This window comes from Myotis davidii, unplaced genomic scaffold (assembly GCF_000327345.1).
Source record: "Myotis davidii unplaced genomic scaffold, ASM32734v1 scaffold854, whole genome shotgun sequence".
In the NCBI taxonomy this organism is placed as follows: Eukaryota; Metazoa; Chordata; class Mammalia; order Chiroptera; family Vespertilionidae; genus Myotis; species Myotis davidii.
In genome coordinates this window covers 2,671,750-2,697,554 of record NW_006285939.1, presented here as the reverse complement: position 1 = coordinate 2,697,554, position 25,805 = coordinate 2,671,750, and the positions used below count along the sequence as shown (strand labels likewise).

General features: G+C 43.8%; 1 protein-coding gene across 1 annotated transcript in view; it reads right to left on the bottom strand.

The window, feature by feature from the left end:
* The window catches only part of LOC102769368 (WASH complex subunit FAM21A), a 122,427-nt gene that overhangs the window by 16,050 nt on the left and 80,572 nt on the right, over window positions 1-25,805 (bottom strand). The window contains exons 11-20 of the mRNA XM_006757143.2: window positions 24,701-24,819; window positions 23,925-23,982; window positions 21,994-22,053; window positions 21,433-21,609; window positions 18,673-18,800; window positions 17,539-17,625; window positions 13,521-13,619; window positions 11,672-11,803; window positions 8,592-8,755; window positions 2,586-2,688 (exon numbers count right to left, since the gene is read on the bottom strand). Coding sequence (XP_006757206.2) covers window positions 2,586-2,688; window positions 8,592-8,755; window positions 11,672-11,803; window positions 13,521-13,619; window positions 17,539-17,625; window positions 18,673-18,800; window positions 21,433-21,609; window positions 21,994-22,053; window positions 23,925-23,982; window positions 24,701-24,819 — 1,127 coding nt within the window. The remainder of the gene's footprint in view (window positions 1-2,585; window positions 2,689-8,591; window positions 8,756-11,671; window positions 11,804-13,520; window positions 13,620-17,538; window positions 17,626-18,672; window positions 18,801-21,432; window positions 21,610-21,993; window positions 22,054-23,924; window positions 23,983-24,700; window positions 24,820-25,805) is intronic.

Below are 25,805 nucleotides of genomic sequence, written 5' to 3'. Positions count from 1 at the left end.
CAGAATTTGACTTCAGCACTGCGCCTCCTCTGAGTGTCCGTATGCGTTACTCTTTCCTCCTAGTTGTAGGACTTCCACTCAGCCAGCATTCCTGTGGTTCTGGATGATGTCCGTTCCGTCTTTTAGTTTCACTTTTGAAGTGGTTTTTCGAGGCAGCAAACTCCGGCGTTAACCTATGCCGCCATCTTGGTTCTCCCTAGGTTAATTTTCTTGATAGGTTTATAAGTCAGTCACATTTACCTTACTTTAAAATATTCTAAGATTTCTAAACAAAAGTATCTTTTATATATTGTGTCTAAAGGTGATTATATTTCATAAATGGTAAAAGTCATGCAGATTGTTCAGCTACTTACAATGTGTATCTTGACCTTTGTTTTATTTAATAATCCTAATGCTACTGGTTTTACAGTTTTACATTTCCAGAACCTTCAATATTCATTAGATTATTGCTCATTTATCTGAGGTAGAAGTTACTATTTATAATTTACAAAGAAAAACCACTCAGATCTCCTGACTCTTTTAACCATGGAGCCACTAGATGTCCTATTGAGGGAGCTGCAAGTACAGGTGATTTGAGGAAAGGGTTGTGAGCACCTCGAAGCACTGCAGAGCCTACACCAGGAAAACAGCATGCTCCCCAATGCTGAACACTTCTGGCAAAGCTGTGCAACCTCACGCAATGAGAATGTGCCCTGTCCCTCCTTCACTGCAGCCCCGAGGAGGAGCGATGCACCTGGGCAGGCGCAGGTGTCAGGGATGTGGTCGCCCATCGCTGTGGTGGGAGGGGGAGGAGCTGCCATTTGGATTCGGTGGCTGCTCCCACACGGAAGGAGTGCCAGGGGGTCACCTCTTCCTCCTGGGCTTGCATGTCTTTCTGCCTCTAACACATGCCAAACTGGAGTGCTCTGAGGTTGGGGCTGAAGGCCCTCCTGGCAGGTGGCGAGTTTGTCTGATTCCTGACCGTTTAAGCTAACCCAGCTCGGTAAAGGTGTTCTTCATGGGGTCCAGCTGAGGAAGTTCTAAGAGCTCCTTTGGGACTGGTGGCAATGGCCAGGTGGCTAAGCACTGCTGGCCTCACTTTGTTCTAGGTGCACATACTCACTAAGGGAATGTGTGCGAAAGAGATGAATGACAGGTCAAACAGGACTCCAGTGTGGCTAGGTTCCCTGAACACACATCATAATGCCACCTTCCTCACTCTTTCATACTCCTGACATAACTAATATCAAGATTGGCGCCGAAACCGGTTTGGCTCAGTGGATAGAGCGTCGGCCTGCAGACCCACGGGTCCCAGGTTCGATTCCGGTCAAGGGCATGTACCTTGGTTGTGGGCATATCCCCAGTAGGAGATGTGCAGGAGGCAGCCGATGGATGTTTCTCTCATCGATGTTTCTAACTCTCTATCTCTCTCCCTTCCTCTCTGTAAAAAATCAATAAAAAATATATTAAAAAAAAAAAAAAAAAGATTGGCTAAATGGCCTAGTTGTTTTGGCTCAGTGGATAAAGCGTTGGCCTGTGGATTGAAGGGTCCTGTGTTCGATTCCAGTCAAGGACACACGTCCGGGTTGTGGGCTCCATCCCCAGTAGGAGGCGTGCAGGAGGTAGCCGATCAATGATTCTCTCTCATTGATCTGCCTCCTTGTTGATGTTTCAATCTCTCTCTCCCTCTCCTTCCTCTCTGAAGTCCATAAAAATATACTAAAAAAAAAAAAGATTGGCTAAATGTTTTACCTTAGGTGACTGGGGTAATGATGCTACTTAAATGTAATCACTGGAAGGGTATGTCCACCATGAGCCACTGACTGGCAATTTTTTTTTTAATCACACACACTTTAAAAAAATTTTTTTTGAACTATAGTATTAAACACTTAACATAAAATTTACCACTTCTAAGTATCATTCAACAGTGTTAAAAATAAGCACATTGTTATGCAAGCAATCCTCAAATTTTTTTCATCTTGCAAAACTGAACTGTGTACCCATTAAACAACTCCCCACTTCTGTTATCCTATAGCCCCTGGCGACCAGCATTCTACTTCCTGTTCCATGGTCCAGGCACCCCCCGTATAAGTGGAATTATATAGCACTTGTCTTTTGTGACTGGTTTATTTCACTCAGTATAATGCCCTCAAGGTCATACATGTTGTAGCATGTCAGAATTTCCATCCTTCTTCAAAACTGGCTATTGCTATAAACCAGGACCAGAGTGTTAGCACTTAAAATACGCCCCTAAAAGACAGAACTCATGTGTTAACTACCCTGGTCTAAGGTAGAACTCCATGCAGCTGGCGCTATACCTGGCACTCCCTCCGAACCAGAGCAGTGCCCTCCCTCCCCACTTTAAACGCCGAGACCTACACTGACACCGCATGGGCTGCTGCCACAAGGAGTCCTTCTCTCCAGGCTTTGCACGTGCACTTCATCTGAATACACCACTAAGCGGAGACCTCTTTCTAAAACTCCACAAATGGGTCTGCATTAGACTCAGCCTCCAGGTCAGCTTTCAGGAACTGATTCAGGGAAGTATCACTACTTATGTAACATCACTTCGAGGATATTTCCCGAGCCTAAGAGACTAAGAATACCGATGTTGCAGGAGGAATGGATGTGGGAGGAGAGCCAAACAGGGAGCTTCCACTATCAGCGTCGTCTTCAAAGAGGAGCGATGTTCTCTGGGTCTTCTTTTGGCTACAAAAGCAAACAAAAAGGCAAATGTGACGTTTTAAGAAATGCAGTATCCTTTCTGAGGAACACCTATAGAAACCCACCTACCACTAAAACATCTGAGCCAGCTGTTGAGCTTACACAGCTGAAAACAAACAAGAAAAGCCATTGAAGGAGGTGCAGTTTGTACAAGGTCCAGGGCCTCATTATCTTGTCCCTTTTCAATGACTTTTCCTTCAGTGTAGTGCACTGGCTGATAGCTTTGCCAAGTCACACACACTCAGCACTGACAAACGGAGCATCCTCTCTCAACACCTCCCATGGCACAGGAGGAGCCAGAGCAGGAGGCCCGTTTCCAGAGCGCTCAAGAGGCAATGTCAAGAGATGGCAGGGCCAGGGCCTGCTTTGGGCTGTGACCTGCAGGCTGATGCCCTCTGCCCACTCAACCCTGTTTTTCCAAGCACCTTTCTGCCCTTGCATACCTTCTCTTCAAACCCGAAACCCATCCTATTCCACTCTCTATCACATCACCATTCATCCACCTCCTACCCCGTGTTGGGCAGCCATACCGACATGCAGCCACAGCTCTCCACACCACCTTCCTGAGCCTGTCTTCACCTATCGCCTTGCCTGCGGTTCTGGCCTGGCCCCTAGAGGAGGCCGAAAGTAAGTGTCTGCCAGAACAAATACTGATCAGGACCTTCTAAGGATAAGAAATATAAAAGTGGAGGCTTAGCATTGGACACAGGGAATCCAGAATAAAAAGGGTTCCAACGTGTAAAGGGTCAAGTTCCAGTTTTCACTATATGATAAGTAACTGTCCAACTAGCATACTAGAGAATTAACAAATGAAAGCTTTAAATTCAATTTTAGCTAGATAAAAATAATAAGTCATTTCAGTAAATTGCTCACCATATCCATTTACTTATATTAGAATATAATTAGCATATACTCCAGTAAGGGTATTACAATCTTCTTAGTAAGTTTAATTATTAACAAGGTACAATCTATGTAGTTTATTCATTAGTTTAGTATTAAACAAAAACCTAAGAATCACTGATTAGAAAACACAACTACCCAAATGGGTGAGTGCACTTACACTGAACATATACACCAAAGGACAATTAAAATTAAATCCGTGTCTTGAAGAAGTTTTAAAACAAAGAACCAGCTGGTCACTGTGGCTCAGTGGTTGAGCATTGACCTATGAACCAAAGTTCTCAGTTCAATTCCAGTCAGGGAACATGCCCGGGTCGTGGGCTCCATCCCCAGAGGGGGGTGTGCAGGAGACAGTCAATCAATGATTCTCTCTCATCATTGACATTTCTATCTCTCCCTCTTCCTTCTTCTCTGAAATCAATTAAAAGATGTGTATTTTTTAAAAACTACAAAAAAAAAACAACTCATAATTACAGAGTAAGGTAATACCTAATATACCTTTAAGAATATATACCAATTTAAATTTACACAAATCATAACCAAAATATTTAAATACAAGGTGATAAATAACTATGACGTTTTTTTAAAATAGAACTATCTCAGTTGCCAAAAAAATACCAGAAATTTCATTAAGCAGCTAGAACAGGAAAAAACCTTATGTATGACTTTCTGAACAAGTAATTTCTAAACAAACACACACACAAACAAATATAAAACCCAACCCACAATAAAAATGTGATGGCGAGCTGAGAGTAAGCAGAAGAACTAGCTTTTTTCTGGACCTAGATAGCTGTACTAGGAAACAAAAGCCAGGCCTTGACCTTGGCCTTCATTTCCCACGCTCAGCCTCTCATGCAGATGTGTCCTCATAAGAAAACTATGCTGCTCAGTGAGCTAGATTATTTCTCACTATAATAAGTTAAATGTTTTGATTTCTTTTTAAAATACAGATATCAGAAAACATGATGATGACCACAGGGTTTATGGCTGACACCAGGACACTTTGGAGAATGAAAGGGAAACTTATTAATCACTAGTGGCCCGGTGCATGGAATTTGTGCACAGGGGGTGAGGGGTTCCCTCAGCCCAGCCTGCACCCTCTCCAATTGGACATCCCCCTCGCAATCTGGGACCACTGCCTCCTAACGGCTCACCTGCCTGCCTGCCTGATCGCCCCTAACTGCCTCTGCCTGCCTGCCTGTCCCAAACCCCTCTGCCTGCCTGCCTGGTTGCCCCCAACTGCCCTCCCTGCCAGCCTGATCGCACCTAACTGCCTCTGCCTCGGCCCCCGCCACCATGGCTTTGTCCGGAAGGAAGTCGATGTCCAGAACATGACCAGTTGACCTGGTCTAATTAGCATATTACCCTTTTATTAGTATGATTATATAAGATAGGATTGCTTAAATGGGGGGGGGGGGGCAGGAGCCTTTTTCAGCAGGTGGAGATGCTCTTGGTAGACAAAAATACATGATCCCTATATCTGGGCTGATAGCCAGCCATATGTACTATACTGCCAAACCAGTCATTAAAAAATTGAACTGCTTTCTTACACCTTACACCAGGGGTCCTCAAACTTTTTAAACAGGGGGCCAGTTCACGGTCCCTCAGATCGTTGGAGGGCCGGACTATAGTTTAAAAAAAAACTATGAACAAATTCCTATGCACACTGCACATATCTTATTTTGAAGTAAAAACGGGAACAAATACAATATTTGTATTTGCATGTGGCCCGCAGTTGTTGCTCTGAAACTCCCTCCTCAGCCCCCACCTTATGTTCTGCCTTTGCAGTTCACCCAGATTAAGTTCTGATTGGTCGGTTTCTATGCCAATCAGCATCACAAGCTCCGCCTCCTAGGCAGTCATTGGCTCCTCGCACTTGACCCAAATTTGGTTCTGACTGGTCAGTTTCTATGCCAGTCAGCGTCTCCGGGTCTATCTCTGGGCCTGATCAGAGAAGCGAGGCCAATCAGCAGCAGCCCCAGGCTGCTGGCAGTGGGCTGAACTGCTGATCTCTCGGAGAGAAAGAGAGGAGCAGCTGCTGGCAAGGCCCAGAGAGAAAGAGAGGCAAAGGCTGATCAGCAGCTGCCACGGAGGCTGTGGATCAGACCCTGTGTCTCTCTCCAGGCCTCGCCAGCAGCCGCGCCTCTCTCTCTCTCACTCTCCAAAAGGTCAGCAGTTCAGCCCGCTCGCCAGTTCCTGCCGACCCAAGCCTGGTGCCTGCACAGCCTGGTGTTAAATCGTCCCTTCAGTCATTTTGGACGTTACGTACCATGACTCTTTATATATGCAGATTATGCAGGAGTGCCAGGCACCAACCGGGGTGCTCTAGGGAGCCACGACACTGGATGTCCTGCTTCCGAGGCAGAGTTGCATAAGTCCGTTAGGGTTACAAACCTGTTTTTGTTATAATGGTTTGGAGATATAATTTTACATATCATAAAATTTACCCTTTTATAGGGTAAAATGATTGGTTTTTAGTATATTCAGAGTTGTACAACTATCATCATAACCTAAGTTCACAAATTCCGTATCTGTTAACAGTCACTCCCAATTCTCCTTTCCCCTCAACCCAAACAGTAATTTATTTTCTGTCTCTATGGATCTATCCATTCTGAACATTATATAAACGTGAAATTATACATGTGATCTTCTGTGACTGGATTCTTCCAATTAACACAATACTTCCAACGTTCATCCATCCATATTGTAGCATGTGTTAGTTCTTTACTCCTTCTTACTGGTGAATAAGTCCATTGTATGGACATAATATATTTATTTACCTTTCAATCAGTTGATGGACTTTTGGGTTATTTCTAATTTTGGGCTAGCATAAAAAAGTCACATACAAGTTTTTGTGTGAACATGTTTTCATTTCTCAAGCATATACTTCAGAGTGAAATTAGCTCATATAGTAACTCCACTTTTAACTCTTTAACAAAGTGTTAGGATGTTTTCCAAAGTGGCTGCACATTTTACATTCCTGCCAGCAAAATGTACGAGGGTTCCAATTCTTCTACATCCTCTCCTACACTAACTGTCTATGAAAGCTTTTTCTTTTTTTAATTCTTGTTCTTTTTTGTATTGATTTCATAGAGGTAGGGAGAGGGAGAGAGAGATAGAAACATCAATAATGAGAAAGCATCACTGACTGGCTGACTCCTGCACACCCCCTACTGGGGATAGAGCCTGTAACCCGAGCATGTGCCCTTGACCAGAATCGAACCTGGGACCCTCCAGTCTGCAGTCCATCCAATGCTCTATCCACTGAGCCAAACCAACTAGGGCTTTAAATTATTTCTTAAGAAGAATGCCCATACACTAAATTTTAGAAGACAACTTCTGGAGCAGGGAGAGCATTACTGAAAGCCAGGAATTGTGTGTAGCTGCTCCAGGGCCTAACAAATAAGACATGTTTCCAGGTCTCTAACTTGTGGCCCTGTGTGCAGTAGGGGCCAGGGGAGGGGGTGCATGTGAAAACAGTAACTTCTATACCATGTACAAAACGCTCAAGTGCAACAGAGGAGGAACATACATGGATAAAGCCATTTGTGCTCTAGACCCCAACCCTGTGTATTTCTTCTGTCATCTGTCTGGGTTAGGGAAGATTTTTTAAAAGAAGGGGCTTAAACTCAGTCTTTCAAGAAGCTGGCCAAAGTAAGAAAGGAAGAAGGCTCGGGGGAGAGAGAGAGGGAGAAAGGAAGAGGAGAGAGAGATAGAGAGAAAGAGAGAGAGAGAGAATATGCATGAGAATGAGAATGAATAAAGGAATGAAATGTTACTTCCCCTACATTCATGACAATAAATGGTTAACAGTTAGATGCTTACAAAGCTAAGTAGTTCACATATGATTTTATTTAATCCTCAGTGATCCTATGGAAAAAAGTACTATTATTATTTTTGTTTAATGATGAGGAAACTCAGGCCCAAAGAGATTAGAGCTGGGCCAGAATTTATTACCAGGTCTTGGGATTCCGGAGCCTGTATTCTTAACCAAGGACACATCCGGGGGTGAGGCGATACGGGCCAAACATAGAAATGGCGACACTGAAAGGTATCACAGTTTTCAGAGATAGAATATAAGGTGCTTCTGGAACCATCAAATCTAAATGGCCTCTCTCTCCCGCGAGCACGCTGTGCTCATGCCCGTGCCCTCCCCTTTCTCCTCCCTCAGGCACATTTCCATTGGCTTCCTCCCTCCCAAGCTCCAACGGCCCTTCCTTTACCTCCATAACTTGTTTCCTAAGCCCATTTCTTCTAGGAATTACTTCTTTTACCTCTGTGATTTACCAAATAAATGTTCTCTTACAAAAAAAAAATCAAAATGAAGGCTTAACCACACTAATGGGTAAGATGTACGTGTCCAATCAATGGCCTCTTTATGCTACTACCATTCAGCTGAATTTCAAAGTGATCACTAAGGCTCTCAAGAGAAAAAAATATGTATTTGCAGGGGCGTTACTCTGAATGCATAGCTCTTCTGGCAGCAGGTTTCACCACCAGCCAAAGCCATGCTCACTCCACATTCTGCCAGTTCCAGTCCACGTAGGAATGAATGTGAAGGACCCAGACCCGTAAGGAGAACCAGCAACTGGTGTGACTCAGCTCAGCTCTGAGAGAACCATCCTCCTAATGGATGTTGTTCAATGCTGGGCCGATTCCTATCCAATGACAAACTTCAGTAACGTGATCAAACTGTACATTCTTTAGTGTATCCCAGAGGAAAAACAAACTGTACTTAAACCCCTAATTAACTAAGAAAAATAATATTTTAAGGTTAACAAAATGATAGGTAGAAGAAATTAAGGATCCATCAGAAAAAAAATTCGCAGTATTGGAGAATACCTTGCAAGTGAAAAGCAGAGACATCCTCGTTTGTTTGACTATCAGGTAGTGATTGGCAGCTCAACCAGCAACTGACAGCCTACACATCAAATACCTGACTTGTTACCACAGACTCGGATTAAATGACTTGGTACAATGACTCTTACCTGTCCTTAGCAATAGCGAACAGATCGTCTTCGTCGTCTTCCTCAAAGAGGCTGGTCTTTTTCACCATCTCCTGGTCCCGGCTGGGCTCGGAGTTCCTAAGTTCGCCTTTAGACCTGTTGTCAGAAGCTGAGTTGGTCTGTGAATCGGTAGCATTCCACTGGTCCTTAAAATATAAAATATGTATTAAAACCCAGTGGCAATGGCGTTTAAGGAACCTAGGATGTAAAATAAAATTTACATTCATTAGACTAAGTTGTATTTAAACCAAGTATTGCACTAAGTGTATCACACCTGAAGAAAGCTCATGTCCAAGACTTGAACTCCAATCTAGACAGCTGGGTTTTTTGACTTCATAGACCTGCTCATGCCCTCCTCCTCCCCTGCCTGCCACGATGCTTCTCCTCACTAAGGTTCTGCTCTGTGCTGGGAAGGGAACTTGTCTACTTGAGAGGATCAACATTAATTAAAGAGGGGGATAAAGAGAAATGCCAAAAAATAAATCAAGAACTCTCAACTTTAGCCCTAGCTGGTTTTGCTCACTGGGTAGAACATCAGCCTGCAGCAGTCAAGGGCACATGCCCAGGTTGTGGGCTCAATCCCACGTGCAAGTGGGATTCAATGATTCTCTCTCATCACTGATGTTTCGATTTCTCTCTCCCTTTCCCTTCCTCTCTGAAATCTATAAAAATATATTTTAAAAAAGAACTCTCAACTTTGGAGGAAAATATTTTAAATTAAAAATCCCAAAGCAGGCTAGAAAAAAAAAAATGTATAAGAAGCTCATGTTATGCATATGCAAACACAACACAATGAGAGCTGTGAAGGACTCTTTACCACCAACAGTCTCCATGTGGACTCGGCATGTAAGACCTCACCTGGCTCACCCTTAAAATCACAGAACTCTTGAGCACTCACTTAAGTGGTCCTTTGATTTTTAGAGCCTAGAGCAGTGGTTCTCAACCTTCCTAATGCCGCGATCCTTTAATACAGTTCCTCATGTGGTGGTGACCCCCAACCATAAAATTATTTTTGTTGCTACTTCATAACTGTAATTTTGCTACTGTTATGAATCATAATGTAAATATCTGATATGCAGGATGTATTTTCATGGTTTCAAATTGAACATCATTAAAGCATAGTGATTAATCACAAAAACAATATGTAATTATATGTGTTTTCCGATGGTCTTAGGCGACCCCTGTGAAAGGGTCGTTCGACCCCCAAAGGGGTCAAGACTCACAGGTTGAAAACCACTGGCCTAGAGCTTTGCAAAGCAAAGTGGGGCCCACTGCCAGTAGCATCTGTTACTTAGAAGCTCAGGTCCACCCCCGAGTTGTCAATCAGACCTGCACTCATAACCCATGCCCAGGGGACTGCTTCACGTTATGGTTTGAGACATGCTCCTCTAGAGCGGTGGCTACATGCTAGACACCCTGAAAGAGCTTTAGGAAATTCCAGTAACCTCCATACCTCCAAACCAATTAGGTCAGAATAGCATTAGCACTCTTAGTTCCCCCCATGATTCCAATGGGCAGGTACTGTTGAGTGTCACTGTTCCAGAACACTGGTTATCTTTAGTCTGCAAGTAATATTGCTCCCAGTCTTAGCTAATATTTTCATTTTCCCTGAACCACTGTGGTAAGAAAAATTACACTAATGGTTGGCCATTACTACGGGAAAAAGACTAACAATGCAAAAAAAAGGAAAATCCATCTTAAACTCCTACGTCTGAGTAGAAAAAACAAATTATGTTGTGTCACTTTAAGTTGCTTTCAATAAAAACACTAACATACCTGTGACTCAGCTGTCCACGTCATACCTAACTTGCCTATGTTAACATAAAAAGCGCAATTATAATACGGGAAGATTTTTAAAGCTCAGGGTTTCTAATCCTATATATAAAAGTCTAGTATGCAAATAGACCGAACAAGGGAACAACCGAAAAACCGGTTGCTATAACGTGTCCTGACCACCAGGGTGTGTACGGGGACTATGGTGGGCATTGGCAGCAGACGGCAGAGCACGGAACATGGTGGGCATCAGCTGCGGTGGGATGGTGGAGGTGAGCAGGGGCGCCAAACCAAGGCGGGGCACTGGTCGCTGCCATCGGGTCGAGCCTCTGGTGATTACTTGAAAATTCTTGGCACCCGCACACTGTGGTCCCACCCAGCACTTGCACCTGCCGCTGGCCCTGGCACCAGCCCTGATCTCTCTGTGCCATCAGCAGGTGCAAGTGGCAGCTGCTGGCCCCGATCGCCTCTGAGGGCTTCTCCACCTCCCCCTGCTCCTGAGGGGTGATCAGAGGGGCACGGAGGATGGGCCGAGACCTGTCCCTGTGCCCACCACAGCCTCACTACCCACAGTGCCTTTCAAGGTGCACAAATTCATGCACTGGGCCCCTAGTATCATTATATTTAAAGTCTTTTTCTGTCCAGCTAAATCTGAACAGTAGCTAAACAATATTCACTACTGGTTTTGCTATTATGTATCTAGATAGTGAATGGAAATTTGTTAAGACTCTAATAAAAAAGAAGTTAAATTTGCATAGAATGTTCTTACCATGTCTAGATTTATGTTCTTGATTAATGAAACATGGTGATCATGTAATAAGATAAAATAAGGCCCCACTCATTTGAATTAGCATACATTATTATTTGAGGGCCATACTTATTTTACTTTTAATATATTTTATTGTTTTTTTACAGAGAGGAAGGGAGAGAGATAGAGTTAGAAACATCGATGAAAGAGAAACATCGATAAGCTGCCTCCTGCACACTTCCCACCGGGGATGTGCCCACAACCAAGTTATATGCCCTTGACTGGAATCGAACCTGGGACCCTTCAGTCCGCAGGCTGACGCTTTATCCACTGAACCAAACCGGTTATGGCAAGGGCCATACTTGTTTTATTTTTAACCCTCTTTAAAAAGATGCCCTTTAGTTTAATATACTGGACTATCTTTCTTCAAGTGCTGCAAACAGTCTCTAGTGGCTGAACTTCACTAGACATAAAGCAGGTGTAGAAAGAAAATGCCTAGGACAGCCGTGACTCTGCTCCTACAGGGAGACTGCCCACCCACCTCCTCGTCGCTGCTGAACAGCAAGGCAGATGCTTTCTTTTTGGGGGGCTCAGAGAGTTTTGCTTTCTCTTGGCTCAGAGTTGGTAGAGATGATGCTTGCTTCTTGGCAGCTGTAGCCCCAAAAAGATTATCCTAGAAAAACAAATGGCAGAAGAGTATGACAACTTTATACATGTAAAACAAAAAACTTATGATATTCTCATGTCAAATTGTTAGAGAATAAATCTCTAGTCAGGTACAAAATAGATATTTTGTGGGGCGGGGGAATCACAAAATGCTAGTAGACCCCACTTGTCTCACATATAAGCCTACAACAGTCTGTAATAGTCTCTCAGTGTACTCTCCATCCACGAAGGGAACATTCCACAGAACCCACGGCAGACACCTGGGAGGGGGCATTAGAGCGAGTGACGTGAGGCAAGGTCACAGAAATAGGAGGACACGTGGCCGCACCCGGCAGGCAAGCTCTCTGGCTTACTAAGGAGGCCATGGCCACACCTGCCAGGAGAGCAGGAGAGCACCTGCACAGCCAGAAATCTGCACCTTCCTGTCTATGAATCACAAACTGGAGCAATGGATAAAAGAGAGAAACACAGAGCGTTCTCCACTCCGTTACACACACCTGTGGCAGAGGGAAGGCACGACTGGGGTTTCTAGTTCATTTTAAAGAGGTAATACAAACAAGAAATAGTTTACTAAATAAAATCACTGACCCACAAAGAACCGACTCTTATAGGTTCAAAGGCGTTGGTACATTTTTGTACTGTCACACACTCCAGAGGTGCCTATTAAGGTACCTTTATTTAGGTAAGACTAACAAAACCATCAGAGGGCCTGAACCAGAGTCCGAGAGGAATACCCTAAGAGTATACACAGCAGGTGAACAGTCTGAAACGTAAATATCAATGAAGAGAGCCTGAAAAGAGAGTGTGGGAAGGCAGGCAAGGCATCCAGTGCGGATACACATTTACGGCGCACTTACTGTGCCAGGCTCGGTGCCAATGGCTGCACATGACTTGTGTCAGCTGTCACAATGACCCCACTTACCACTGAGCCATGGGATTCAGAAAGGTCAAGTTACGTGACCAAGGCCCCTGACTTGCAAGTGGTAGAGCTAGGACATGAACGCAGAGGTCTGAGGCCAGGCTGAGGAGCTTAGCATCGCACAGAACTGCGTACGGATGAAGGTTCGCTTGGTCTTCCCTCTTATTTCCCCCACTCGCTCTCATCCAGGGTGGGAAAGAAAAGCAAGGTGAGGAGGACATGGCTGCCTTCTCCTCTTGCTCCCCCTTTAACCACGACATTCTTGTAGACCACTGGGTATAACAGGTCCATCCTCTATAAAGCATTTCCTGCTCTAGCCAGTTTGGCTCAGTGGATAGAGTGTTGGCCTGTGGGCTAAAGGGTCCTGGGTTCGATTCAGGTCAAGGGCACATGCCTGGGTTGCGGGCTCTATCCCCAGTAGGGGGCGTGCAGGAGGCAGCCAATCAATGATTCTCTCTCATCATTGATGTTTCTCTCTCTCTCTCTCCCCCTTCCTCTCTGAAATAAATAAATACATATTAAAAAGCATTTCTTAAAGGCAGGCTTTTAAAATGAACTCTACAAAGCCTTCCACATAACCTGGATCAAGAGTCTAATGTCCCTCCCACTGTATAGCTAAGAGGACCTAAGAAAGGATGGCTGAAATAAAATCCGACAGTTTGGTTAGGTAAGCCTGTCAGATGGCTTGAGTGCTTCCCCAACACCCTGATCTACTGACTGAAGCCCTGGCCATGAAGCTACATCAGCAACAGTTTCCTAATAATAAAAAGACTTGATTATCTTGTGTTACAATAACAATGTTTACCTCTTCTTCATCATCAAAAAGCGAGACTGATGTGGGGAGTTTGCTAGCCAGGAGAGATGCATCTTTTGACTTGCTCACATTTTGAGAGGAAAACAAATCCTGTTGGATCAAGATGAAAGTTCCTGGTAAACAAGATCTACAGTTTTACAGCATCGGTTACATATGAAACACAAACGACTAAGCCACCGCAGCTGCAGTGGTCCAGGTCTCTGTCAGACAGGAGCTCGCCGAGCCCGTCCTGGAGGAACACGCGTCCGAGTCTGCCCTGCTGCGCGCAGGACGAACGCCTGGCTGTGAGGAGGAAGTGACCACACAACTCCAGGCGCCTCACTGGGCCCAGGGGTTTGGGTACCCCTACTTGCTTTGGCTTGGCCTCCCACAGGGATAACTTTAGGCAAGGAGAAAGTTTCCATCCATCTCCTCTCATGCTAAAAATAAGAATGACTTCCTTTTTCTGTCCAAAGAATCAGAGGGACTGAACAGATTCCATAATGAGAACAGAAGCCAGGTTCCCAGATTACTGCATCTATGACTCTTTTATTTAGTAACAAATAAGAGTATAATATTTGCTACTCTTGTAAAAGTATAGTATTATTTCTTTTAAATAAGTACATATTCACTTTTTATTTTTAAATGTTTGGTATTCTATTTGAACTACAGTACATGTTGCAAACTATTAAAAAATATGGTACATTTGAAGAAAATTTCAAAACGTTAACCTGTAATGCAAAGAAAGACCTCCACGTTGAGCAGCATGAATTTAACATAAAATAGAACAACTGTTCCTTCAAGAAACTTCAATACACAAGAGGCCAGACAATTAAACAGGACAAGAACATAAGTTTCTGAGACCTTTTCAGACAAACTTCTCATTTGGGAATCAATGTGCACTCCTCAAATACAGGCCCAATAGGTTCACTAACTGCGAAGAGCGCAGCTCAGTCCAGTGGTCCTCGCCTGGGACCCACAGCGCCCCCCGGGTCTGTTTAGGGACAAGGGGCCTCACAGGGCGAGTTTTGGGACTCCTTATCCTCTCCTGCATGTTACACCCTGGTAGGATTCACTTAAGGAAAGGGCTCTGTTGCTTTCAAATTAAACAAGGAAATAAACCAAAACAAAGAACAAAAGCAAATTTCAACATCCTGCTCCATACATGACATGGATCCTAGTTGGGCCTTGAAGGTGGATAAAATTTGGGAAAAAAAATTAATATTTCATCCTAGCTTGTTTGGCTCAATGGATAGAGCGTCGCCCTGTGGACTGAAGGGTCCCAGGTTCTATTCCAGTCAAGGGCACATATGCCCAGGTTGTGGGCTCAATCCCCAGTGGGGAGGGTGCGGGGAGCAGCTGATCAATGATTCTCTCTCATCATTGATGTTTCTATCTCTCCCTCTCCCTTCTCTCTGAAATCAATAAAAATATATTTTAAAAATAATAATAATAATAAAAGCCTGTCTGGCTCTGGCTGATAGCTCAGTTGGTTGGAGTGCTGTCCCATACACCAAGAAGGCTGTGGGTTCAATTCCCAGTCAGGACACATACCTAAGTTGCAGATTCCTAGTTGGGGCACATATGGGAGGCAACTGATTATTTCTAACATTGATGTCTCTCTCCCTCTCTCTCTCAAAATCAATAAAATATATCCTTGAGGATTAAAAAAAACCTGTCTGAAAATTATTTTATGCTCCTACCATAAAGAGGTGGAGGCTGTGTCCCTACCCCGGAACCTGGGCAGGCCTTTGTGATTGCCTCAACAGAATGCAGCAGAGGTGGCAAGTACAGCCTCAGGGCAGCTCCCGGGAATCGCACTTTGAAGCTCTGGGCCACCACGTAAGAAGCCAATTTCCCAGAAGCTGCTGCCCGAGCCCCCTGTGTCCCCGCCATCTGAGTCTTTCCTGCCCAGGCACCAGAACCAGGGAGCTGACTCTCAGCCCAGCCACCTTCACGCTAGGACCCACATGTGACCCTAAATGAAAACTGTCTAGCTAAGCCGAGTCAACTTCTAGAACAGGGGACCTCAAACTACGTACGGCCCGTGGGTCACATGCAAATACAAATATTGTATTTGTCCCGTTTTGTTTGTTTGCTTCAAAATAAGATATGTGCAGTGTGCATAGGAATTTGTTCATAGTTTGTTTTTTTTTAAAATTCTTTATTGGTTTCAGAGAGGAAGGGAGAAGGAGAGAGAGATAGAAACATCAATGATGAGAGAGAATCATTGATCGGCTGCCTCCCGCACACCCCCTAAAAAGTTTGAGGACCCCTGTTCTAGAACCATAAGAGGTAATAAAACTTATTTTTTAAAAATATTTACATTGATTTCAGAGAGAAAGAGAGAGGGAGAGGTGGAAACATCAATGATGAGAGAGAATCACTGATTGGCTGCCTCCTGCCCGTCCCACACTGGAGATAGAGCCCGAAACTCAGGCATGTGCCCTTGACCAGAATCAAATCCGGAACCTTTCATCCCTAGTCTGAGCCAAACTGGCTAGGCCTTATTGATGTTTTAAGTCTCTAAGCTTTGGAGCAATTTATTTCATAGCAATAAGTAATGGAACACCTTTTAAGTCACTAAAAGTGCACACATATTTTCTTTTTTTTATGTAGTTGACAACTCTTTGAGGGCTGACCAAGTGCCAATCACTAGTGTAGGCATTAGGGGTAAGGGCGGGAACAAACGTTCTATCCTCACGGAGCTTTCTAGTTGGGACAGAGACAATGCATGAGTAGACGTGAAACGTCACCTGGCAAAATATACTGTGAAGAACAATGAAACAGAAGAGGGGCTCTGGAGTGGTGTGGTGTGTGCTGGCGGGCCTGCGATTATGCCAAGGGTCATCGGGGAGGCCTCACAGGGAACTGGGGAAAGTGGACGCTAGCCCTCTGAATTCTGGGAAGAGCATTCCCAGAGGGGCAGGAGCCAGCGCAAAGACCTGGAAGCGGGAGCTCAGGATCAGACCAGAGTGTGAGGTCCCATCATGCTGTGCTCACGTGTCAGGATTTGGCCTAACTGGATTTTGGCTGATTCCAATCTTCTGTACATTGGACACGAGTGAAGTACAACCCCCAAAGGTTCCATTTGTATCTACGGTAACCGCTCTACTCACAAAGAGCTCCATGTTCATCCTGGCCATTAGTGCAAAGTAACCACTACAGTTTAACTCACAGTTTACAGAATCCAAACTTAAATGCAAATTTCTGCCATGTCCACATATTTTTCTGTGAAGGGGACTGATTACGGCCCATTACATTCTCATACAGGTCTCTGACTCCCTAAAAGCCTGGTCTAAAGTTCGTTCTCAAAGGACCAAGGCCTGTGGGAGTCAGAAGCAGCAGTGACGCCTCAGAGAGGTGGTGTTACTCCATTGAAAAGGGGATCCCGAGCGCGTGCCTGGAGGACTGAGGCTGTCCGCAAACAGTGCCGGCCACAAACTGTGACCAGCCACCAGGTAAAAAGCTGTGCCAGGAGGCCCATCCCTGCATCACTAAGCCCACATTTTAGTGAGAACACCAAAAAAGGAAGCAGTGTGTAGATCTCCATTCTGGGACAAGTTAAGTGCCTCACTGCTTGAGGGTCAACAAATGGCCTAACATTTGAGCATTCTGAAGACAAAGTATATTCCTCCCAGAAGATGCGCTGGATTCAAACCCAAGAGTGAAAACTATTGTACATATATTGCTTTCTAAAGACTGTATTCCCTGGCCGGGTGGCTCAGTTAGTTAGAGCATCATCCTAACCAAGGTTGCAGGTTTGATCCCTGGTCAGAGCACATACAAGAGGCAACCAATGAATGCATAAGTAAGTGGAACAACAAATCCATGTTTGTTTCTCTCTCTCTCTCTCAAATCAATAAATTTTTAAAAAGGGACCATGTATTCTCAAGAGATTAATGTCAAAGAAAAAACTAAACAATATAATAAAAAGTCTTGTACCTCGACTGAGAAAATCCTGATTCAAAAATAGTTTCAAATGTAATATCCACGGACTAATTCCCAGAAATAAAAAATAACTCCTTACCTCAGTGTCTTCCTCATCTGAAAATAAACCTTTTTGAGTCTTTGTTTCTGATAAGAGCTTAAAGTTTTTGTTGGAAGGTAGGGTAACCTTTGTTGGGGGAAAAAAAATTGAGAGTTAACAAATAAGATGCCTGGAAATGAGAGTGTATTCAATCATTCATTCAGAAAACGTACTGAGTCTCTGCTAGAATAAAGTAGCCTGGGCCTATATCAAGTTCATACAAACCATGAACTCAAAATGAGAAGTGTCCTGAGAAAGAATTTCCAAATTGGTTAAGTTAGGAAAGAGGAAAGAAACAATTCCTTTACAAAGTAAATTTCTCAGGACAGACAAGGCCTAGACATGGGCCATGTCTACTAGTAGGTACAGCGAGGACATTCCAGGCAGAGAGTCCATGTGAGGAGACAAGAGCAAGAGAAAAGCAGCGGGCACACCTGGGAGACCAGAGAGTAGGACAGGCTGCCCACCCCATAAAGCACACAGTGGGACGGCACAGCTGGAGCCAGCACAGAAGGGCTGCCCGAGGAGCACGCCAGGTTCTGCATGCTGGGACCTAGGTGGTCGCCAGTGGGAAGGTCAGGGCTTCATAGCAAAGACATGACACAGAGGTGCTTTAGAAAGGTCCAGGCGTGCAGGACAGCAAAGGGAAGGGGAAGCAGCCAGAGGAGCTTAAAGACTGAGGGGAATGCAGCCCAGTGGCCAAACATAGGTCAATAATATAACCTGTGAGCATCAAAAACAGATACGATGCTCATAGATTATAATACACCCATGGTCCTATACCAATACTAAAAAAGCAGGAAAGGAGGAGAAAATGCTCTTCTGTTCCGAAGAATGCCAGCTAACAAAAGTAGAAGATGTGCAAGAACTGGAAAAACATCATTTTGTACCCTTTAACACAATGACTGGTTCAGGTAAAAGATCATCAATGGATGTCAAAACAACTGGTAAGGCAAAACCCTACCAACTGCTGCAGCTTGGTGGCAGTTCTTTGGGTGTTCATTGCACTCTCCCAACTTTCTGCAGTTCCTAACTATAAACGTGAAAGAAACAGTACCTCCCCTCTGGGCTCCATACGAATGAACAAGACACCCCAAATCAACACTGCCATGTGCAGTCTTCCCCCTCGCTCACCTTTCCTTCCCCTCCTGCTTTATTGTCATCTGTCTGTTTCACAGCGGCTTCTGGCAAAGTCACTGCTTGCTCCTTGAACAGATCTCCTTCCTCCTCATCAAAGATGTTGGCAGTGGATTTGATTTTGTCTTTAAAATATATCAGAGCACAAAATTACAGTAAGGCAAAATATCCTACCATAAAATTCACACATTAAAAATTCTTCCCTCACAAAGAATACATTTAGAAAGCATGTTATTGCTTAGTTATGAGGAAATATGAAGAGGACTAGATTGGAATTTTTCAAAAAACCTAACAGCAGCTAAAATGAAACACGGGATAGACAGTTTAACCACGTGGTTTACACACTGATCCAAGCAACAGCGGCCGGTGCTTACAGGAGCTTGGCTGACATAAAAGTAAAGAGAGACCTACAGAAAGTCATTTAAAAGTCAATCACTCTAGTCCTGGCCGGTGTGGCTCAGCTGGTTGAGCGTCATCTCATGCACCAAAAGTTTGCTTGTTCAAATTCCAGTCAGGGCACATGCCTGGATGGCGGGCTTAATCCCCAGTAGGGTGTGTGCAGGAGGCAGCCAACACATGTTTTTCTCTCCCTCTCCCTTTTTCTCTAAAATCAGTAAAAACAATTTTTAAAATTCCCCAATTAAAAAAAAAAAAGAGTCAATTACTCTAGGAAGCTGAGAAATGAAGGTCAGCTCTTGCTTTTAAAAAATCAAATTATATAAAAGCAAATACTGAAATCTTCCCCAAAACTCTACTTTCCCACCCAAACACAACAGCCATTGGAAGTAGGGTATATATGCTTCTAATTCTCCCAAAGGATATACTAATGTATTAACTCTAGACATTCACAAATAAGGCTAAAAATGATAGCATTAACTTGAACAACACATCTTACAATTTGCATTTTTCAATTAGTGACCTTGGGTATCTTGCCATGTCAACATACACAGACCTCATTCTTTTTAGCAGGTTCACGAAACTCCACTGAATGAAAGGACCATCATTCACCCTACTGATGAGTATTTGGGTGGTTTCCAGCCTTGCACTCCCACAGGCACTGCTGCACTGAATGAGCTGTGTGTTACTGAAATGAGGGCACTGACTCATCAGCTGACCAAGAAAGGGGCATCAACTCATTTGTGATTCTACCAGTTCTGTGACATCCACTGCAGCAAGCATGTCAAACTCGCAGCTCACAACGAATATTTTTGCAGCCCAGCCAATATAACGGTATATAAGAAACGTTTTAATAAAAATTTCCTAACTTAATTTTTACAACATTCTGATATATATATATGTGTATATACATCTATGCCTACAAAGTGTCCCCTTGGGAGTTCGATCGCTCACTATGACGTGCACTGACTACCAGGGGCCGGCGTAGAACGAAGGAAGGCCCCAGCTGGCAGCCGGCAGCCTGGGAAGGGAGGCCCGGCCCATAGCCAACAGCCGCTAGGGACCCTACCCATGCACGAACTTTGTGCACTAGGCCTCTAGTTATTAATAATGAACTACAATGTTTGCTAATAGCTTGATTACTATAATTGGGTTGCATTCATTTCCCTTAGGCGCCTTACGCACAGACACACCATTTCTCTCCACTAATACTAGCAGCGAATATTGCAGCAGCTGATTGCCATGTCATTAGTCTTGTACTTGCTTGTTTGGTGTGCTCAACAGGAAGTAATTCGCTTTCGGAGAACAAGAAAAATAGGTTTATTTGCGTTACGCTTATTAATTTGTGCAGTTATTCAGTGTCTGGTAAGTTAATGTTCAAGAAAAAATATTAACTTTTATTAAAATGTTCTATTATTTTATGTTAGCGATTATTCATTTATTTCAGCCCTTTGTATTCAGCATGTCTCTACAGAAATAAACCTATGTTTCTATGAAAATTGAAGCTTTTGTTTTCTTGCAGCCCACATAAACTTAAGCCTTGTTTATTTGGCCTGAGTTAGCCTTGAGTTTGACATGCTTGCACTACAGTGAGAGACCGCCCATGTCACGAGGAACTACTGCCTGCATTCACTTCCATTTCAGGTGGCCTAGATCTGAGTGAGTTATGCATCCGTTTGCACTCTTTCTACAATAAAAAGGAATTATTTCTCTCACTTTCTGCTTCTACCCTTACCTTCCACACCTCCCACTGAAAAGGGAGCTAGTGCAACCCACAAACCAACAATCTCTGTGCATCAGGGAGCTGGATAGAAATGCAAAATCGAAGACCGCATCCTACAGCCCTGAATCAGAACCTGCACAAAGACGAACTCAGGAGATCGTCTGCATGTTAAAGACCTGATTTAGAGGAGTGATTTCATGAACATGCGGCTTAAATTTGAGGGGAGAAGACAGAAAGAGAGCTGAAGTGGCTACGGGGCTGGAAACCCTGTTTTACAAGGAAAAGTCAAGGTTACCTGGGCTTTTGGGAGCAAAAGAGAAGCTGGGAAATAAACAGCTAGCCTGGCATTCTGTTTGGAGTTTACTAAGGACTGCTGGAGAAAGCGTGATTCCAAAGGTGAGAACTAGAACTCTAAGGAAGAATTCCTAGCCATTAGTTTTCAAAGCAGAACAGATTGGTTCATAAAACAGAGACCTCCAAGGTACTGTAACCACAAAAGCAGAGATGAAAAAACTCTATGAGAGGAATATTGGGGACGGGTTCTGATCCTATAAGAGCTATGAACTAGAGGAGTTTCATGCCTTTTTAGGTCAATATTATTTTCCTGGCAAAATCCAAAACCAGCCTGGAACAAGCACCTGTCTTGGAGGGTTTGCTACAGGATGCTGCAAAAAAGTCATCGTCGTCGTCCTCATCAAAGAGGCCCGTGGATGGGAGGTACAAGCGCTTCCCTGTAGTGGGCTGCTGGGGCTTCTGGGGCTTCTGGGGCTCCTTCGGTGACAGAGCAGACGCCGCACCCAACACATCAGTGTCCCCTGTGGGTAGAGAAACACGGAAGCCGGCTGTGAGCCAGTGTGGGTGAGCCTTCTGACTTCATAGAAAAAACCACCACTACTATCACCAAGACCTTTCATTTCAGTGCACCCACTAAATACAGGAACAGGACCTAAAACTTTGATCCTTTTCTGCAACAGATGTCCCATGATGCAGAACCACCTGGTCACTCAAACATAAAAAGATCCAAGGTCACTGACTTCTAAGAGGATCGGAGCTACCCCAGTGACTGAGCTCTTTCTGTAAGCCGCTCCATGCCTTCCGAAGCTCCTCCTACTCCCCAGCCTGCCCTCAGAAAACGGCAACTTCAAAAATGACAGAATAATTCTTATATAGTTTCTAAAAAACAAACCCTACAATGATACCTAAAAATACAGAAACTGCTCCAGCTGGAATCTTCTTTCCCGGTTTGGAGGATGAAGACACTAAAATGAGAAAGAATGAGATAACCATTTCAACAAAGAAAGTAACTTTTCTTGTTAAATGCACCTTCCTAAAATATATGCAACACGATAAATACCGTATTTGCCGGCGTATAAGACGATTTTTTGGCCCTGAAAAATATGCCTCCAAGTGGGGGGTCGTCTTATACGCCAGGTACACTTCAGATAGACTGCCCATAGTGCTTGCCCCGTGCCATAGTGGCCTCCCGATGTCCGCCCACTTCATTCCACATACCGTTCAGGCATCAGCAGCGCTGCTGGGTGTATGCTCGGCTGTTATGCGATTTTGCTGTTATGCGATTTTACCACACTCGCAAAATCGCACACAGCCGACCATACACCCAGTATGATAGCGCAAAATCACGAATCGCGATACCATACTGGGTGTATGGTTGGCTGTGTGCGATTTTGCGAGTGTGGTAAATTCGGGTTACCGTATATTTCTTTACATATGCATTGAAGATTCGCGATTTTGCGCTATCATGGTGCCTGTTAGAATGTTGAAGAGCTCGCACTTGCGCACTAGTGAGGTCCCAGGGAGATTTGCTAGGGACTTGCCCGGCACTTGCTCTCTACCTCTATTTGTTATCTTTCTTCTATCATTGACAGTCCCTCTAGGTTGTGGGCTGCTTGCCTGTGTTCCTGAGAAGCATCTACGGTACCAGTCTATAGAGTGTGTTTTCTTTAGTGAATTACCGGTATGTTTACCGGTAATAAACTTGCACTGTTTTATGTATATGTTTGATTACATACAGCCTTGTGACAGTTTTCCTGCATGTCATAAGCATTTGAATATAAATTAAAATGTTAAAATCAAATCTGATATTGTTTTACCTTTTATTTGGTGTGTGGAAGGTGTGCGGAAGAGGGGGTAGTCTTATACGGCGAGTATATAACAAACTCTGTATTTTGAGTGGAAATGTTAGGGGGTCATCTTATAAGCCCAGTCGTCTTATACGCCGGCAAATATGGTAGCTACTAAAAGGCCCATTAGAGCTAACTTTTCCCAAAAGAGGCATTTTAAAATTCCTTAGTATCTTCTCTACTGACAACTACTTTCTTGGTACTAATGCATTCTCTGTGGTGACTGCCATGGAAAAATCACTGTGCCTGGGCAGACGGGGCTGGCTGCAGAGCAGTGGGGGCAGGGGCAGAGCAAGCGGGGCTCCTCCACAGTGCCCCTCTGCCCATTCCTGTTTGTGAGAATGAACAAGGAAAAAAAGCAAAAAGTGAAAACATCAGTGAAAAAAATGAAGACAATACCAGGAACAAAGGAAAGAGGAAAGTCACCGATGCCAAAAAGTGGAGAGCAGGAACACCGACAATCAAGGCAGCATCGTCGCAAGCCCCAAATCCAACAACTTGTGGCCTGAGGAGACCAAGTTGCTTAAAATAACTAATTCCCAACCCCCAAGAACTACCACAGATCTAAAGGAATACCATTTGTAAGATTTTAAATTTTTTTGTGTGCTTTTTAAAAAGTCCAGATTATAATGCACACTTGGTTGGGGAATTACTGATCTCAATTTCCATGCAGAATTTTAGGAATGTTTCTTTAAATTAACTTGATTAAATTAAAATATCCTCAATACTGATAGACATTCATAAAATCAAACAGGAAAATACTCTAAGAGGTAAAACTGTGGTGTGGGTTTACAGTTGGTACCCTTTGTTTTTTCTAAGGCAAGAATTAGTGCAAATAAACTACTTTCAACTAGACCAAGACAAACACAAGTTTCTTGCCTAACAAAACAGCAGGTTTGGGAACACCTCAGGGATCCCGCCTCTGCATGGGAAGTGAGCCGTTTTGGAAATCTGTACAAAGAAATAGAGGAGCCTCAGTCCAAGCTCACCTTCATTAGCAGCGGCTCCAGCTTCTTGGCTCCGAGGGGCTTCCACGAAGAGGTCACTCTGGTTGTGATATGGATACAACAGAATTCAAAAAGCAGAGGCAAAGTTCGCTGCATTTGAGGCTTTCTAAAGAAAACTACCTTGTAAAGTTTAAAGATACATATATATTGTTTTGCCAGAAAATCAGTTCCAAAGTGAAGACTATGGCAAAATCAGACCCTTAAATAAGTTAGGTCTGTCCAGGAATTAATTACAAATGTGGAAGAAGAATAGAGAGATAAGCCCTAGCCAGTTTAGTTTAGTGGAAAGAGCATTGGCGCATGGGCTAAAGGGTCCCGGGTTCCATTCTGGTCAAGGGCACATGCCAAGGTTGCGGGCTCAATCTCCAGTAGGGGGCGTGCAGGAGGCAGCCGATCAATGATTCTCTCTCATCATTGATGTTTCTATTTCTCCCTCCCTCTCCCTTCCTCTCTGAAGTCAATAAAAATATTAATAAATAAAATAAAATATTTAAGTAAAATATTTTAAAAGAACAGAGTAAGAAACAACTGCCGATCAAGTAAATTGTTCACTACTAATACTCTCTCATCCTCTCCCCACCTAACAAAGGGCACCAGGATATTACAACTTCTCTCTTGTGGTTCTTAGTCCAAAATCTCCCCAAATATAAAAGCAGAAGCAACTTCCAACTAAGAAGCCATCTTTTCCCCCTCAAGGAACAAAGTGTATTTCTTCCACGACACAGCTATGGAGGGCCTTCAGATCAGCAATAACTCACCTCCTCATCCTCATCATCAAAAAGCCCCTTCCCTCCGCTGAACAGGCCACCTCTAGAGCCAAATGGCGAGAAGTCCTCATCGGTCAGCTTGGGGGGTGTGAACAAGTTATCTTCTTCGTCTAGCAAACAGAAAGAAGGTTTTGCAAGGAGAGTGTAAGCTGGGGTTGGAACTCAAATTCCAGAGGTCAGCCTTTACAACTTCTCTGAAAGTGGCATGAAGTTTACCTAACCATATGTAACAATGGGTATTTGAATGTCAGCAGTCTGAGAAATTTCAAACAAAAACTCATTGAACAGTCCACTCAGCCTCTTACAAGGCTCTGTCAGTTCCCACCTCAAGTCTGTAAGCCTCTGGAGCAGGTAAGGTCTGTACTTGATCCCCTTCATCTACTTTTACTTCTTTTGAAGCAAGTATATCATTCCATTGCCATTCCAGACCCATCCTACCAAGAATTTGAGGGAAGGGGCAGACTAAACACCAACACATTACTATTTAATATGAAAGAGCCGCATATATTCTTTGTTTAAAAAATGCTAGAGTTCCCTAGTTTTTATACTTCCAGAGAATTCCAGAAAGACAGCTACACATTCTAGTAAAATAAGTAAATCAAATCTTCACAGCATTTTTCCTCCCCATCTATCTCTCCTCCAAAAGCATGCTTTTAAATGCTCTAAAAAACGAATGGAGAGACAGACCACATTTGTTAAGCACTTAAAGTGCACTTCATGAATTATGTGACATTCCTGAGTTAATAGACACCTAAAAAAACAGAATTGGGTGATGTTAGAAAAATGGCAGCATGAGAGGTCTCCTTAATCTCTTCCCTTAAAGTTTCAACAACTTGACCAGCCATAATTCAGCAAAGGATTCCTATTCAACGCACAAATACATCTGAGAGATCGGGCATTAAAACTTCTAAAGGTGGGCAAATGGGAGCAAATCAAGAAGGTGGGAAAAGAGAAGAACTAAGATGATGCCAAAGACACAGCCCAGAGCTCGCAGCCCTGAGGTCTCTGCAGGCCTCAGCCCAAAACGAGGAAAAGAATCAGGTTGCCATTGGCACTCCCTTCAGCCAGGAGCAGGGAGACACAGTGAGCATTCCTG